The sequence below is a fragment of the Symphodus melops genome (genome assembly GCF_947650265.1).
Source record: "Symphodus melops genome assembly, chromosome: 3".
In the NCBI taxonomy this organism is placed as follows: Eukaryota; Metazoa; Chordata; class Actinopteri; order Labriformes; family Labridae; genus Symphodus; species Symphodus melops.
The window spans coordinates 2,816,144-2,832,766 of NC_136693.1; the positions used below are offsets into that span (position 1 = coordinate 2,816,144).

At 48.9% G+C, this 16,623-nt stretch overlaps 1 protein-coding gene across 3 annotated transcripts in view; it reads left to right on the forward strand.

The window, feature by feature from the left end:
• Positions 1–16,356, forward strand: part of mpped2a (metallophosphoesterase domain containing 2a) — a 48,504-nt gene extending 32,148 nt beyond the window's left edge. For 2 of the 3 annotated variants that reach the window (XM_079339397.1, XM_079339398.1), the window contains exons 5-7: positions 15,323–15,438; positions 15,825–15,938; positions 16,053–16,355. In XM_079339397.1, the coding sequence (XP_079195523.1) occupies positions 15,323–15,438; positions 15,825–15,938; positions 16,053–16,171 (349 nt within the window). In that variant the 3' untranslated portion in view covers positions 16,172–16,355. Of the gene's footprint in view, positions 1–15,322; positions 15,439–15,824; positions 15,939–16,052 lie in introns of all 3 variants that reach the window. The other variant, XM_079339399.1, reaches the window with a different exon arrangement.
• Positions 16,357–16,623: the final 267 nt, after the last annotated feature.

Consider the following 16,623-nt stretch of genomic DNA (forward strand, 5'->3'; position numbering starts at 1 on the left):
TTCGTCAAGTCGTCGTGTTTATTAAAGACGTTTTTATTTCTGGAGGAAGCTGATTTTTTTTTTTCTCTCCCTCAATATAAAAAACTTGTTGGATGAAGAAACGTGGCGTTTTTTTTTCTTTAGTTTTTTTTTTTGTCTATTGAAGGTGTTGCCATGGTAACGCATTAAAAGTTAACCACAACAACGATGTGGATCGTCACCACAGAGGACACTGCCCTCTCAAACTCGGCGCTTCTAATGTTCAAACTCTGCCCACGTCTTTTTTTTTTTTCTTTTTTTTTATTAAAACCAGGAAGTGCTCGTTTCCCGTTTACGAGACAACGTAGCCCAACGTGGGAAAAAATCCCAAACATTTCCACGGACGCGCCTGTCACCACCATCTTCATGATGCTCTTCAGTGATATCGGCGTGTCCAATGATCGCTCTTTAATCGCCTCACATGATCACCTCCCTTTGTTCAGAGACCTCATCCAGCTGCTCTTCTTTTTCTTCCCTGTTTTCCTCTTTAAATCTTTTTTTCTTTTCTTTTTTTTTTTTTTCAAATCAAGACACTTGGCGTATTGTTTTGACATTTTCTCCACACTTCAGGCAGGTCCAATAAAAGACAGATGAGTCTTTTAGTTTGGTATCGATTTTGGGAAAACATCACAAGATGTCAGGATTTGAGGACTCGTATCGATTTGTCTTCTGTCTTTGGTAGAAGCATTATTGGTCACATCTGACGCTTCATAAAAAACAGCTTAATTAGACTTCCCGCTCTCCCGTCCTCCGAGCGGCGTTAATGGAAGACCAAGTCGTTAATCCGTTAACGTCTCTCGTGGTGTTTCCTGACGTCGCCGCTCGCTGAACAAAAGAAGCGATGTGTGATAACGGAGGGAGACGGCTGTGTTTCAGCTGCTCTGAGGTTAGATACACACACACACACACACACACGCACACACACACACACGCACGCGCACACACACACACGCACACACACACGCACACACACACACACACGGAGGCCTCCGGCTTGGGGCTAATTGTTCCTGTCAGTTTGCATGTCTCCGCTCGTGTGAGAGTCTCTCGCCCTTACGATGAGCAGAGAGAAAGACGCTGACGCTCGCAGAAATCCGCCTTCGTCTCGATCACGTGGAGAGCGGACGCCATAGACCGAAGAATCGCCCGATGGATAAAAACACATCAGTATCGACCTCCATTTGACCCGATATGTTTGGTTATCTCCTCGTTAGCTCAGAGTATTTAGAGTTTTAAAGGAATGAGGCCAAGTCGGCTTCTAGCTCGTAAAGCTTTACCCCCTCGAGCCGTGCTAACCCGCACGCCACTTCGCACGCCACTTCGCACGCCACTTCGCACGCCACTTCGCACGCCACTTCGCACGCCACTTCGCACACTTCCTCCTGCTAAACGTCCTCATCAGTGATGAATCAGGATAATGTTTGATTAGAACAGCAGGAGAGCGTTGTGTTGTTCCTGGAGTTTATTGCATTTACACGCTCAAAGTTCGAGGTTTGTGCGGCGCGGCAGGAGGAGGAGGAGAAGGAGGAAGAGGAGGAGGAGGAGGAAGAGGAGAAGGAGGAAGAGGAAGAGGAGGAGGAAGAGGAGGATGTTTTGACATCTTGACAGCCGGCTGTTACTCGTGTTTAGAAAGCCAAGCGGCTGAAAACACTGTGGATAAAGTTGCACCGTCTGCGCGGTTGATTCTCCTCCTCCGCAGCCTTCAGAGTCTGACCTGGAGGTCGGCGTGCTGCCACAGCTCTGACCTGTAAACAAGAGACCTCTGAATTCATGTGACGTCTATTTACAAGCTCCAGTTCACTCGCACTTGACCGAGAAACATCAGGGAATCTTTTTTTAACTCCGGTTCAGACCCCTTTTTCTCTCTCTCTCTGTGTTTCTTGTGATCATGATAAATGGCTTCCTTCAGCACCACGGTCCACCCTAGACCACCCCCCCCCCCCCCCCCCTTCTCTTTATCTTTGAGAAAAACCACCAAGGTCCGTTTCCACTCTGTTATTAAAGGACAGACATGCAAAGGTCAACAGCGCTCTTTTGTCCAGAAAGGATCATTCATAAGAGAGGCATACAAGGAAGTTAATTTCTCCACAAACCCCATTTCTTTTTTTTTCTATTTTTTTCCCGCTGACATGTTTGGCCCTCGATGGCGGCCTCGGCCTTCACTGTGGCGTTCCCGCTCTTTCAGCGCTCTGAAGTGCGTTTCCTATAGATGTTCTGCTGCAGCTGTTTGAAAGCCTTTCCCCTTCCACCCCCTCCCTCTTTCCCTCCTTTTCTTCTCTCTCTCTCTCTTTTCTTTCTCTCCCATGTCATTGAGTGGATAAATGTGTAGAGGCAGGCGCTCTCTCTCTCTCTCTCGCTCGCTCGCTCGCTCGTCAGGACAAAAGTTGGAGAGGAGCTGTGGAAAGGGAATTGGAGGACGAGGGACGGGAAGCAGGTTAAGGAGGTGGAGGAGGGGCTGCTGTTCAGCCCATTTCACAGTGGCTGCCTACCTGCTTGTGTCAGGAGCTGCGTCGTGATCTTTGACCCCGGGGGGGATGGGGGCGTCTGGCGAGTTTCAGCGGTAGCATCAGCTTTAATTAGAGAGCCACACGAGTCTCTGATCGTTTACTGAAAACACTCAGATGACACTCTGACAGAGAGGGGGGGCGCGTCTCCTCTTTAAAGATGGACGTAATTTGCGGCTCAGTGGCCGTAGGTCGGGGGTTCGATTCCCAGCTCGCGCAGCCACACGTCGACATTTCCAATCCAACTTTATTTGTTCAGCACTTTAAGACAACCACAGAAAAACAGATAAAATAACAGCTTACATGAGATGGGAAAAAAAATACATTTGCAATATAGAATGAATTCAAAGGGATAAAAGATGAGCAGAAGAAGAAATAAAACAAAGGTGTCAAAGAGAAGGGACGGAGAAAGGAGGCCTTAACCCCAGCTTCCTCCTCCTCCTCCTCCTCCTGCTGCTGCTGCTGTGGGAATGGATTAGTAAACAGTGTGTGTGTGAATGTGTGTGTGTGAATGTGTGTGTGTGACCTGCGGTGTAAAAGACTCAAAGTTATCTTTGAATGAAACACATTCCTTTATTTTTCTGTATGTCTTCAGTTTGTTCGTCTCGCTCCTGAAGGAGTGAAGACACTGAGCGGACTCGATGCATTAACCCGCCCGCGCAGCTTCCTCCTGTAAAGACTCTTTTCACTTTCCCTCCGCTGGTCCGCTCGCCGCCTGCTTCCTCCAGCGGCGGCCTTCAAAGCGCGCTACATTTCCGAGTGGATTAATTAGATGAAACAGAGTGTTTGCTCGCTCCCTAAACTGTTTGTGTTCGCTCCTGCTCCACTCCGAGCCGCTGTGTGTTTTTCTCTTCTTCCTAAAGAGAATAATCAGACGCATTAAGGAATAATGGAGAGATTGGTGGGCGGCTGGTGCCGGTGGGAGCGAGCTGCTTTCTGTGGCTTTAACGTGAATCTGGATTTTTTATTTATTTTTGTAGTGTTTGCATGTTTAATGTGCCCCGTGCTTTTAGTCCCCATCAGAGCTGCTTTGTTTGCTTCTTCATCCCGTTTGCTGCGGATTGTTGGATTGATGTTTTTTCTTTTTTTTTTTTCTGCTAAATTCATTAATGAGAAGCCAAAAAAAAAAAAGAAAAGGTGCAGAAAAGAAGGAGAACATGTCAGGAAAATGAGAAGAAGGGGGGATTTTCCTGCATCATGAACTCATTTCTGTGTCTCCCTGGTCGCTTATAGACCCCCCCCCCCCCCCCCGCTGTTTTCTACTCTCTGAAACCTTGTAAAACCCCTTAATGAGTTTTCACATTGTGTGCATCTTGTGTCTTTTTCCTTTTTGACCTCCAGCCTCTGTTAGCCGTGACTTTGGTCTGTTCACAGTGTGGAGGCAGAATAAGCCAGCCGGTGGCGGTGGCGGCGGCGTGCGAAGGTGAAACTGGGCACAACTTGTCTTAACAGCAGCAGCAGCAGCTTTGTGCCACCTCTGATGGGCGATGCTCTTCTTTTTTTTTAAACGCTTCCATTTCTTCCACCCTTAAACGTTTGTCCAAGCGTGTGTTTTAAATTATGCGCCGTGTTTGAAAAGTATCGTCAACATGGTCATGGTGTGTGTGTGTGTGCGTGTGTGTGTGTGTGTGTGTGTGTGTGTGTGTGTGTGTGTGTGTGTGTGTGTGTGTGTGTGTGTGTGTGTGTGTGTGTGTGTGTGTGTGTGTGTGTGTGTGTGTGTGTGTGTGTGTGTGTGTGTGTGTGTGTGTGTGTGTGTGTGTGTGTGTGTGTGTGTGTGTGTGTGTGTGTGTGTGTGTGTGTGTGTGTGTGTGTGGAGAGAGAGAGAAGAAACGTGGACACACTGCTGCAATTCCTTTAATTAAAGCAGGAAAAGATTGTTGTGGAGCAAATGGACTGAGATGTGAGCGAGGGATGAAAAGCGAGCCGGTGTGAGGAATACAGCGGGGGATTAAAGACAGTGAGCGAGTGTTACAGACCCCTGGCCAGTTTGCTGCTGTAATGAACATTAGGGCTGCGGCATAAATTTAATGACCTGTGAAACAAACAGCGTGGCTGAGGCCGGTGCCTCTGAATGCTAAGTGGCTCTATTATTAATACCAGCTCAGAGATGCCTCTGTGTAAACACAGCGCAAGTCTCCTGCCAGGCCCGTTAGAAAACACGGCTGCACCACAGCGTCTGAGAGACGGGGTCGTCCTCTCTCTCTCTGTACCTGCTGAATTAATGGCGCCTCGCCCGTTAACAGCATACCTGCACTAACAGGAAAGAGGAAATGAAGAGCGTGGCGGCTAACAGATGGGGCAGGTAGGCGAGAGGTTCGGTGACGTATCTCATCCCTCGCTGGGTGCTGCATCAAAAACAACACAAAGCAAAGATCCACACACCAACAAGCTCCCGTTGGAGCGCCACTCGTTAATAAATGAGGAGCTTCTCAGTGTGAAGGAATCTTACACCAAATTTAATTTAAAACAAATACAGAAATGTTTTTTTTTCTTTTTCTCAATGTTGAAATCTAAAAAAGACCCAGAAAAAATCCAAACTAGATAAAGTTGATTTGTGCCCCGGCTATATTGAGAAGAGAATTAAACATGAAGTCATTAAGACTAACAAACAAAAGGTGCCGAACGTCGTAGAAACAACCTGCAGAGAGGAACTCAGACCTTGAACAGCTGAGTGACTGGATACAAACACATTTTATAACTCAACAAAATAAACATCTGAACAAAACCAGGTATCCTCCAGAAGTGAGAAGGTGGGGCTTGTAGCAATGAACGTTTCTGATTGGTTGGAGTAATTTAGTGTTCTGCAGCGACTTCCAACAAAGTCGAGGCTGATTTGATCGTCTCAGCATTTTATTCCAATCAGACATAAGTGCGTCCTTCTGTCATGTTGACGCTGTGCCGCTCAGATTCTGACGGCGTGCCTCTCCGTCAGATGTGTATGACGAAGAGTTGAGGGGACATAGTGACTCCTGGGTAATTAGCTCCTGTGAATTTTTTGGTTGGTAAAAGATGCGGCAAAAAAATCGTATAGCGGTCGTCGTGTGACTTCAAGGCCGCTGGGAAGCAGGTCTGCAGGTACGGAGGGAGGAAGGAGCTTTGAGTGTGATGCAGGCTTAATCAAACGATCCAGCACAGCGGGGAGCGCAGGGGAGTCCAGAAGAGCTCAGAGCTGACCAGATGTCTGCGACGCGAGGAGGGGGGACATGACACGAGGAGGCCGCTCCGGGCTATAAAATGCAATCACAATCCCCGGGAAGGGAGCCCGAGATGGCTCAGCTAGCAGCCGGGGGGAGTGACGGCGATCTGTCAGCCCACCCACCCTGAACCCGACCTGCGGCTACCTGCTCGTCCAACAGAGGAGATGCTTTAAACTCCAGGTCTCAAAGTGCCGTGGCGCTCTGTTTGTTTTGCCTCTGCTCTGTTTGTGCTGGTGTGTAAACTGGCAGATCCCGCCGCCAGCAGGACTTCATCTTGTTTTCTGTCCCATGCTGAGTCTCGCGCTACGAGGGGATAAATATTTGAAAGGCAGAGGAAGCCCCGTGTCCCCAGCTGCTGTGGCCTGAGGTGTAGCAGCCCTGCATTAGCTGCACCTTTTACCACAAGTTACTCTTCCTTTTTTTTTTTTTTTTTTACAGCCTAAACATAGATCCCAGCTCCGAGCGTTCCCTGCTCTCCTGGCCATTATTGTGCATCGGTGTGAAAGGTCACCAACCTAAGTGCTGCCGCTGCAGGAGCTCAGATGAATAAGTGATGCCATCAATGACAACATGTCTGGATAGGAACGTATCGTGGATGCTAAAGTGCTGCGAGTTCTTTGATAGAGTGAAAAGAGGTGCAAGAGTTTTCTGGCAAGTTTTAGAAATGAGAGAGCATCAATGATTTAAGATGGAGAGGCGCTAAGAGCTCAATCAGGCTGCTCCACGTGTTATTTTCTTCTTCTAAAAGCAAGCCGCACGTAAAGCTCGGCCCTCTGTATACTGCATGTGTAAGTGCACTGATTCAGCGCTGCTTTCATCCTGTGCCTCTCCTGCTCAAAGAGAGCTCCACAACTTCACACAATCGTGTTTTTCTAACTTTGTGCCACCAGTTTGGGTCAGGCCCTTTTCCTGTTTCAACATCACATTGTCGCCAGCTCCTTCAAAGAAATGTTCTGGGTACCAACACCTTCATGGAGAACGAGCCAGACCTTATCAGCCCCACATCGGTGTTTGGCCCAAGTCTGAGCCATTGTGATTGCTGAATTCTTCGGGAAGTTTCCAGGACCTGGAGGATGTGTTTTCCCAGATTTACTGTTAAAAGGTGCAAAAATCGAGTAGCAAAGAATGAAGAATAAATGGTTAGCAGGGTCGGTGGTAACCTTTGTAAAGTAGAGTCTAGTGGTTGATGTGTCTGGCTTTATCCTCAGTCCTGTCTCTAAAGTGGGGGAGCCTTAAAGCCAAAAAATAACTGAAGAGTTTTAAGAAATATCCAAAAATCTTTAAAGCAAATCATCTTCTTCTTCAACCTTTTTTGAAGCAGTAAACCATCTTTAAAGCATCAAATAAGCTCATTGAGTCTTTTTTCTAATTTGTGATCTTAAAGTTCAGTCCTGAGCTTGGGGAGCAACGATTTTAAGTCCGCCCCCCCTCGTTCCGCTCTGTCTGATGTCCTGCAGGTCAGACCTGAAATGTGTTCCAGTCACACGCGTACAGCCAGAAAGTGACGTGAGGAATCCACATTTTTGGGACGGTTCATCTTAAAGCTTCTGGCTTTCGGATGATGTCATCCCCATCACGTCTCCTGTTGACCTCGTGGGAAACCACGGCGACCATGAACGCCTCTCAAACACTTTGTCTCCGTCCACACAGCGAGGCAGACGTGTCCGTCCCGATCCATCAATCACGTCTCGTACAACAGCTCCACAAACAGAAGGCCAGCCTACCTATTGGATCCTGCTCGCCGGTGATAGCATTCACATCGGAGTGCAGTGCTTCCTTTCCTTCCTGCTGACCTCTGCAGCAAGGACGGGAGGGGGGGGGGGGGGGACTCTGCTTATCTCCGCTCGCTGGATTTAGACACCCGAGGTGGGTGGTAGGAACACCCGAGTGTCAGCAGGGATGTAGTCGTAAATAGAAGGTGGGAAAACCGTGACCTTTTATCAGCGTCAGACGATAAAATCCAAACTCACTTATTTCTATCAAAGTATCTATCAACGTTTTTAGACTCATCCTGTGGAGATGAAGATGTGCTCACATCCTGAAGAACTCCATGGGTGTTTCAGCTGGAAGGTCGGCGGTTCAATCCCCAGCTCCTGCAGCCAAATGTCCAGTGTGTCCTTGGGCAAGGCACTTCACCCCAAGTAGCTTCCTCTGCTTCACTCAACGGTTAAAGACTAGAAAGGAGCTTTAAAGACCGTTTACCATATTTGTGTCTATCAGCTGAAAGCTTCATGATAAAGAATAAAATAATAATAATACAAATAAAACAGTCAGACAACTCAAGCCGTGCAGACCAAACACGATGTTTTTCATCCGTGGGATTTTCCGAGGTAGTTTTTCATCTCCCTTTAGCTCGCTGTGAAACGAGGCAGTTTGTCACATGACACATGACTTTAAATCAGCTGATATGAAATACAGTCACCACCGACAGCACAAGATTCATTCATGTGTCATTTTTCTCATCTGTCCACGTACAAGATGCAAAGAATGATCCGTTCACAGGCTGACATGTTTCTGGTAGATTTGAATGTTTGTTAGCTAGTGCATCAGTCTCAAACCAACAACACTTGTTTGTTTTCTTTTCTCCATCAGCAAACACTCGCATGTTTAGTTATGCACCACTGAAAAGTATTCAATCCATTTTAAAAACATTCATTGATTGAGCGGTGTGTGTGTGTGTGTGTGTGTGTGTGTGTGTGTGTGTGTGTGTGTGTGTGTGTGTGTGTGTGTGTGTGTGTGTGTGTGTGTGTGTGTGTGTGTGTGTGTGTGTGTGTGTGTGTGTGTGTGTGTGTGTGTGTGTGTGTGTGTGTGTGTGTGTGTGTGTGTGTGTGTGTGTGTGTGTGTGTGTGTGTGTGTGTGTGTGTGTGTGTGTGTGTGTGTGTGTGTGTGTGTGTGTGTGTTCCGGCTCTTTCAGTACAAGCACCATCAAACTAACAATGCCAGTTTGTGTTCTTTCCTGTGCTCATTGTTGCTGCCGAGTCTCCGTGCCCCCCGCCAGCATCCACTCCTTGTAAGGTCGAGACAATGACCACGAACAGAAGTGCCATGTATCTGCACTGGATTGACCCTGTGGCACTTCCTGTTGCCTTTAACCCCCCCTCGACCTTTGACCCCTTGCAGTAAAGCTTGCCAGGCCTGTCACGTAGAGACGAGGAAGGGTTCGCTTGCTCCCGGGTTTTTGTGAGAGAGGCTGTGAGATTTCCACCCAGCCTCAGAGAAATCAAAGCAGCACGCAGTTTGATTTGTTAATGTTCGCTGAGAAAATCTGAAGATGGCCGACAATCTGTCTCTCGAGTCGCCTCCTCGGTAACCAAATCTTGATACTGGATGTGGTTTGATTTCTTTTTACAAAATGCCCAAATGCTTTTATTTTGAAAAATCAATGTGTCGAGAGAAGAGGGCGGCGGTGTGTTGGATTCTTCCTCTTCCTCCTCTCTGTGCGTGGATGGACGACCTGTTCAGAGCTGCGTCAGGTGTTAGCTTCACCTTAGCTTGAGGCTACATTAGCATGAGCTAGCATTGTGCCGCTGCTCTGTGAAGAAGGATATCAACTTTTAACGGTTGAGCTGAATTGATTTCTTTCTTCATCACAACCTTCAATCTCAAAACTCCCACCGCAGCAACACAGCGGTGTTATTTCAAGTTGTCAGAGGGATTTTTGTTTCTCCATAAAAAAGGATGAAGGACTCGCTTTCTCCGAGATAAGAGAGAGAGGAACAGTGAATGACCCGGGTCCCGGTCGGGCTTTTATTCCAGTGGAACCGTTTGTATAACTCAACTTGTAGCGTCACCACTCCGGGCTAATTCACGTGAAAGCACCTCGATTTGTTTTGGTCTTTCTTCCTCTTTTCTGTGCCGAGTGTGAAGAGGAGCAGACCTTCGAGCCTGAACCGGCACAATGACGAGCAAAAGGCCAGACGACACAATGCTTCCCCTTTTTTTTTTTTTTTTTTTCAATAATTTTCTTTCATCCCGTTTTTCTGCTCTCTGTATTGTAAAGTCCTAAATGAAAGTTTGAGATGTTCAAACGGCTTTTTCAAATGTTTTTTTTTTTTTTTTAATTAACTTGCAGACCCGGAGCTGTGGCCTTTGTGCCGACGAAGAAAAGCAGCGAGCGAGGGAGAGGGCGCAGCTTTTAATCTGCCTGAAAAGATACACCTGTGTAACGAACAGAGGGCGTTTATTCCATTTTCAGATCACCTTGTTGAAACGTGAAGGGGGGGCAGGGAGGGCAGGGAGGGGGGAGGGAAGGGGGGGGCAGGTCTAGTCCTCGGAGCAGCGCGGGGAAATGAAACCCTGCCTGTCAGTTTTTGTCAACGAGGAGAGCTCACTTATTTCCCAGAGATGTTCCCCTCCCCCCTCCGTCATTGTTCTCAAGGATCAAGTTCACGGAGGCTGGAGGAGGGTAATGAGACCCTTGTCCCTGTGTCTCAGGGCAGGTTGAATAGGTCTCGGCCCCCTGCCCCCCTGCCCCCCCCCCCCCCCATACAGACTCTGAATAGGACCCTGATTCCCCCTCCTCGTTATTAGTCTGCTCTCTGGTTTCCAGATCCATACTTCAAAGTGTTTCCACTCCCATGTTCACATCCGCGTTCCCACCGAGCTGCGTCTCCCCAACCCCGCCTGTCGACACACATCCGTGTGGACTCACACACGCCTGCAGGTTTCAAACAACCACGTAGATCAGTGTGTGCTGCGCTGTGTTTTGGAGGGGGACGCGATCAGGCCGGTGCGAGACGAGCAAAGATGTGCTGCCCCAGTTTTTGAATGATCCAGTTTCAGTTGCTGTAATCTTTGACAGATTTGAATCAGGTGTATCTCCCGAGGCCGAGTGTGTGTGTGTGTGTGTGTGTGTGTGTTTCAGTCTGTTGGATATTTAATGATGGCGGGGGATACAATCCAAACATTCCTACTTTCTTTTGATTTCCTGCTCCTATGTGAGGTCACCTGCCCTCCTTCCTCAATCTTTCCTTTTTCTTTGCCCCTCGTTTCTCTGTCTTCACATGCACTGAAGACCTGTGTGTGTGTGTGTGTGTGTGTGTGTGTGTGTGTGTGTGTGTGTGTGTGTGTGTGTGTGTGTGTGTGTGTGTGTGTGTGTGTGTGTGTGTGTGTGTGTGTGTGTGTGTGTGTGTGTGTGTGTGTGTGTGTGTGTGTGTGTGTGTGTGTGTGTGTGTGTGTGTGTGTGTGTGTGTGTGTGTGTGTGTGTGTGTGTGTGTGTGTGTGTGTGTGTGTGTGTGCAGTGGATATCTGGAGGCTGCTGGGTCGCTGAGAGCAGCTGTGTTTGCTGTGAGGTGTCTCCTGGCCGATGCAGCGGTTGTTTTACGTCGGCGGCCGGCAGGTCAAACTGCAGCTGGCTGTATCTCAGCGTGGAGAAACAACCCTGGGGAGAGTGTGTGTGTGTGCGTATGTGTGTTTACATGTTTGTGTGTGTTAACCAACCCTGTCCCCATGGTAGTAGCCTTTCCTAAGCGGGCTAAGTCTGGTGGCTAACCCTTAGCGCCTCCGAGCTTGGCAACATGACGGCAGCGAGATTAATCCATTCCACACTCCATCAGTCACTAGGCACAGGTTATTAGTGCCGGGCCAGAGCAGAGCACACACACAAACACACACACACACACACACACACGGCCCCTTCACCCTTGTGACTTCGCCTTCTACCTCGTCCCCAAAGTTTGCAAAGGTGGCCTTGGTGTTGAGAGGCCATTTGTCAAAACCAAGCCAGAGTCTCCACTTGGCTCCTTTTAATAAGGCTACCTGGACCCTGGGATTACACACACACACACACACACACACACACACACACACACACACGTATGCACTCTGCTTTGCACATACTCCTGCAGCCCTGAGTGTCAGGTGCTGCGTCCCGCGGGCCTTATAAAAGTCCCATTAACATGGCCCTCCTCATTGGTTCTGACAGGTTGATCAATGAGGCCCCTCCCCCCTCTGACCCCGGGGCCGCTCTGACTCAGAGGTCAGACACGATGGATCGCTGTACCTGCACACACACACACACACACACACACTCTCCTGTTTCATCTCTGTGCTGGTCACGGTGCAGCTTGTTGGCTCATATCCCAGGATGCACCTGTTCTCCGGCTTTTAGATGCAGGATCGTACTTTTACCTGAGACATGTTTCGATCTTATTCCTGCTCTTAACACAACCAAATCTCTCACACACACACACACACACACACACACACACACACACACACACACACACACACACACACACACACACACACACACACAGTCACACATACACGGCTGTCTGGATCTGAAATGTCTTCAGAGTATTTTGGTCGTCGCTCCGTGTCTCGTGTTAATAAAATAAGATTCGTCATGATGCTTCAAATCACGCCGTGTCAGAGTCCCAGGATCCGAGCGCCACGAGGACTTTTATTTATCACCTGCACGATGACCTTTAGCTCCACTGGAGTTACTCGTTAGTTCTCGGTCGACCTCGGGGCCGCGGACTGGTTGAAATGTTTTGGACGCATGCGGTGCACGCCACGTCTCGAGATCTGAAGGCAGAGCACAAAAAGCAGTTTTGACATTTGGAGGCGCCAGTGGTCCGGGGTGGGGACGCTGTCGTCCTGCAGACGGACAGGCTGGGTTCAAGTCCGACCTGCAGATCCTTTCCCGCTCTCTTTTTTTTTCCCCTGATTTTTTGACCCTTTCCAGCCACCGTCTGACCTCTAAATGAACGGGTCATACGGCCTCCTTCAGCACGCGTCTCATGCCAACGTGTTGAAATAAAATGAGCGTAAGAGTTTTAATCACTGAGTCATGTCATGACTTCCTGTCTGTCCTGTGTTTGAAAAAGACCGAAGCAGCAAATCCTCAGTGGATGTTTTTAAACTTAAAGTCACTTTTCAAAACTTAAAATGGGACATTCATGTTTGTGATGATTTTTAATTTGGGAACAAAAATAGAAACAACAATTAAATAGTGAGGTCAAATTAATCCTTTTTTTTATGCTCCATTTAGGGAGGGATGTGTGTGTGTGATACACTGTGTGTGTGTGATACACTGTGTGTGTGTGATTTTGGGGGGGGGGGGGTTGTTGGGGTATCATAGGCCGTCCAGGGATTCAGAGACTGCGGTTCCAGGGGGGTTAAGAGGCGATGTCAGGCCCGGAGAGAGTCCGCCCCGTCCTCCTAATGATGTCCACCGGCCTAATTGAATATTGACGTTCTGCACACGAGGGCTAAACGGCTTCTGTCTGCTTCAGCTGCTCTGCAGCCTGAGCTGTTTTTCCATCCTTTGATTCCCTCAGGAGGGGGGGAGTAGGATGGGGCAGGGGGGGTCGATGCATGTTGTCACGATGCGCACACGGTTTATGTTCCTTCCTTTTCTTGTTCACTTTTAAAAATGTTTTAAAACGGGAGGTCAAAATAAATCTTGGTGGCGCGGATGTAAATTCTCCGATTTTTAGCTTTGCACGTCGTTCGTCGTCGTCGTCCTTCTCTCTCGACATCGCCTCCTTCCTCCTCCTCTTTTTTTTTTTTTCTTCTTCTTCTTTCTTGCTTCTATTTCTGTGACGCCGCATTACTTCCCCACTGTGTCTGCCTCCAGACGCTTCTCCTTTGTTGCCACGGCGACGACTTCCAGATGGCGAATGTCATGGGCTATGAGTGTAGTCTGATAATAACGCACACACACACACACACACACACACACACACACACACACTCTATAGGTCGCCATGCATACATTGAGAACAGACTGGTGGTGTACATTCTGTTCAACACTCGCGTCCCACTCAGAAGCTGCTGGACGCACACTCTGCCCACACACACACACACACACACACACACACACACACACACACACACACACACAGCAGTACAGTATAATAGTAAAAGCTGTGTCACAGCCGCACAGGAAACAATCTCTCCTTTATGTGACCGCTGTGTCATTAATCTTGGCCGAGGTTAACAAATGCACTTCCATGGAAGGTATATTTCAGGCAGACAGCCAACAATGGGGCCATTGTGGCGTCGAGGCCGGCAGCGGCGAGCTCTGCATTCAGTCAGTACCTTTCACGGGCCGGCTCTGGATCCACGCCGCGTGTCCGGGGTCGTGTTTCATCTCCGCAGATGAATGTGTTTATGTGGGAGAAAACATGTGAAACACGGAGCCGAGTCAGCGCTCCAGCTGTTGGTTTATTTCTGCTGCGAGAAAAAAAAACACAATTTGTTTCCTGAATGGAGAGGAAATAAACGCGTTCGGCCATTTTTCAAAGTTTGGCCTCGTCGCTATTAGTCAAAAAACCAGAGCGAGATAAATATCCTGCTGGTGCTTTTCATGTTCGGCCGGCTGATCCGGAGCAGCTCCGCTCTGATTCACTGCTCGCCACGTTTTCTGCTGCAGCGTTATTTCCATCTGAGGAGTCTTCCCAGTAATCCATTAGACTTCCATTAGCTGCGATTTGTGTGATTAGTTCTAATTAATCAGTTCAGTCTGTGGCCTTCACTCCCCCGCGCGCTCCTCACATTTCATTTCTAACCTCATTTCTCAGCTCTCCACCGAGCGAGAGAGCGGCGGCGGCGAGCGAGCGAGCAAATCAAAGAGCCAGCGTTGCAGGTCTGGGCGCAGAAACACTCGATACTGCTCGAGCTGCAGACCTCGCACACGCTCGGATGCTCTCTTCGGTCTCGGCCCGGCTGAGCACGTGCGGCTGTGTTCTGAAAGGAACCAGGAGGGATCTCGTGTTTTACACATCTGGAGTCTGCTCGGCCCTCCAGTCGAACAATAAGTATTGATTTGCTGCGCGGGAGCATCCATCCCTCACTGTAACAAAGCTTATTGATGTTTGTGGCGCCCTGATTTCCCCGCAGCATCGCTGGATGACTGCAGACACATGAGCGACTCCTCTTTAAAAGTCTAGTCAGAGCGAGCGGATTATTTCCTGTCTTGTTGCAGCAGGTCATCTTCTACACTCAGGTCTTCTTCTGTCGTTAACACTATCGTGGTAAATGAAGGCTCAATTTATCAGCCGGACTCGACTCCCTCCCCCCTCCCCCCCCCTCTACCTCTGTGCGGCTGGTTTTCTTCCTCCATCTGTTTCCATCCCTCCCTCGTCCCGTCTCCTGCACGTCGAGCTTTCCTTTGTGTCTGCCTGGAGAAGGCTGGGAAGCTGCCTGTCACCCCGGAGCTGCAGACTCCCATCCAGGCTGCCGGAGGTGGCCCGTCTGCTGTCAATCAACCTGGATGTGTTGAGTAGCAGAGAGAGAGGGAGGGGGGGGGGGGGGGGTGACGCATGATGTGGCTCCCTGCTGTTCACAAACTCACTTTGGAGTAGTTTGCCAGTCGGCCTGCTCAGCCGGCCGTGCAGAGTCTGAAATGAGTTCAACGTGGTTTCTTCTCTTTATCTTTTCTATTTTTACCTTTTCAAACCTTCAAAGTTATTTTCTTATCTTCACGTCTTTGTGACGCCTCGTCCACAGACTCGACTCGTCTTTCCAGCCGTTAAAGTGTGAAGCTTTTGAAGAAGTGAATTTAGTAAATAAACACGATGACCGTCACTGTTGCTGCTCCGGCTGTTCATACCTGCTGTCTCCTGACCTCTGACCTCTGTCCCTCCGTCTCCGCAGGACTCCGTGGTTTAACGGCTGGGGGTTCAACCTGCCTCGAGGTCAGTCTCTGCTGGACAAGTGGAACCAGGTCCCTGAAGGCATCGACATCCTGATGACCCACGGCCCGCCGCTCGGTGAGTCCAGTGAACCAATCACAGCGCGCCATCGCTGATGAGCGTGTAACATATTGTGTGTGTGTGTGTGTGTGTGTGTGTGTGTGTGTGTGTGTGTGTTACAGTAAACAGTTTTTGTCATGCCGCTCTGTGATTCAATATTTGTTTTCCTCCGTACGTCTGGTTTTCTCTCTCTCGCTCTCCATCGGGCTTTATCGAGTCATTTCCTCCCTCTCGCATTCGGACGGTTGCTGCTCTTTGATTGGATGGAAACTCGATTTTGCTCCAGCGTGACAGATGCTGCGAATGGGGGGGTTGGGTTGAATCTGACCTCTGACCTTGGAAGTGTAACGTGTGATGAAATGTGTCGATGTCATGGAGTTAAAAGTGCGTTTTTGTGCGTGCAGGTTTCAGAGATTGGGTTCCCAAAGAGCTGCAGCGGGTCGGCTGCGTGGAGCTTCTGAACACGGTGCAGAAGAGAGTGAGACCCAAACTTCACGCTTTCGGAGGCATTCATGAAGGTACGGAGAATCAGGTTCAGTCTAGTTTGTATGAAGGCGTACGAGTCAGTGATTTAAAGGGACAGTACGTCTGTTTTTGAGTGACTGACTTGGACTTCCTCCTCGCTCCCTCAGGCTACGGCATCATGACAGACGGCTACACGACGTTCATCAACGCCTCCACCTGCACCGTCAGCTTCCAGCCCACCAACCCCCCCATCGTGTTCGACCTGCCCAACCCCTCCAGCTCCTGAGACCAGAGGAGGGGGGACAGAGGGGGGGAGGGGGGGGACAGAGGGGCAGAAGGGAGGGAGTAAAAATGTGTTTTTTTTCTATAAATATGTCAAGTGAAAAAAAAATAAAAAATAAAAGTGTTTCTTTGCAAACATTTGGTCTTCTCTGAAATGATGAAGTGTTGGGGGGGGGGGGGGGGGGGAGTTTTTGTGGGAGGGTTAAAGGAGTTTACCTTGTTTTTTTTTTTGTGCCAACAGTGCTGCTTCCCCTCTCAGATTCAGGTGAAGGCCTCAGAAAACTCTGAAAACAATCCTGATTCAGACCGTGCAAAAAAAAAACAACACTTTCTCTGTTTTCCAGCTTCTCGCTAATCCTCTGAAACGAGCTTCAACAATCCTCCACTTAAACATTAAGATAAAACTCTAACCCCCAGTTTTCCATGTTATCCACCTGCGCCGCGGTCCGCCAGGCG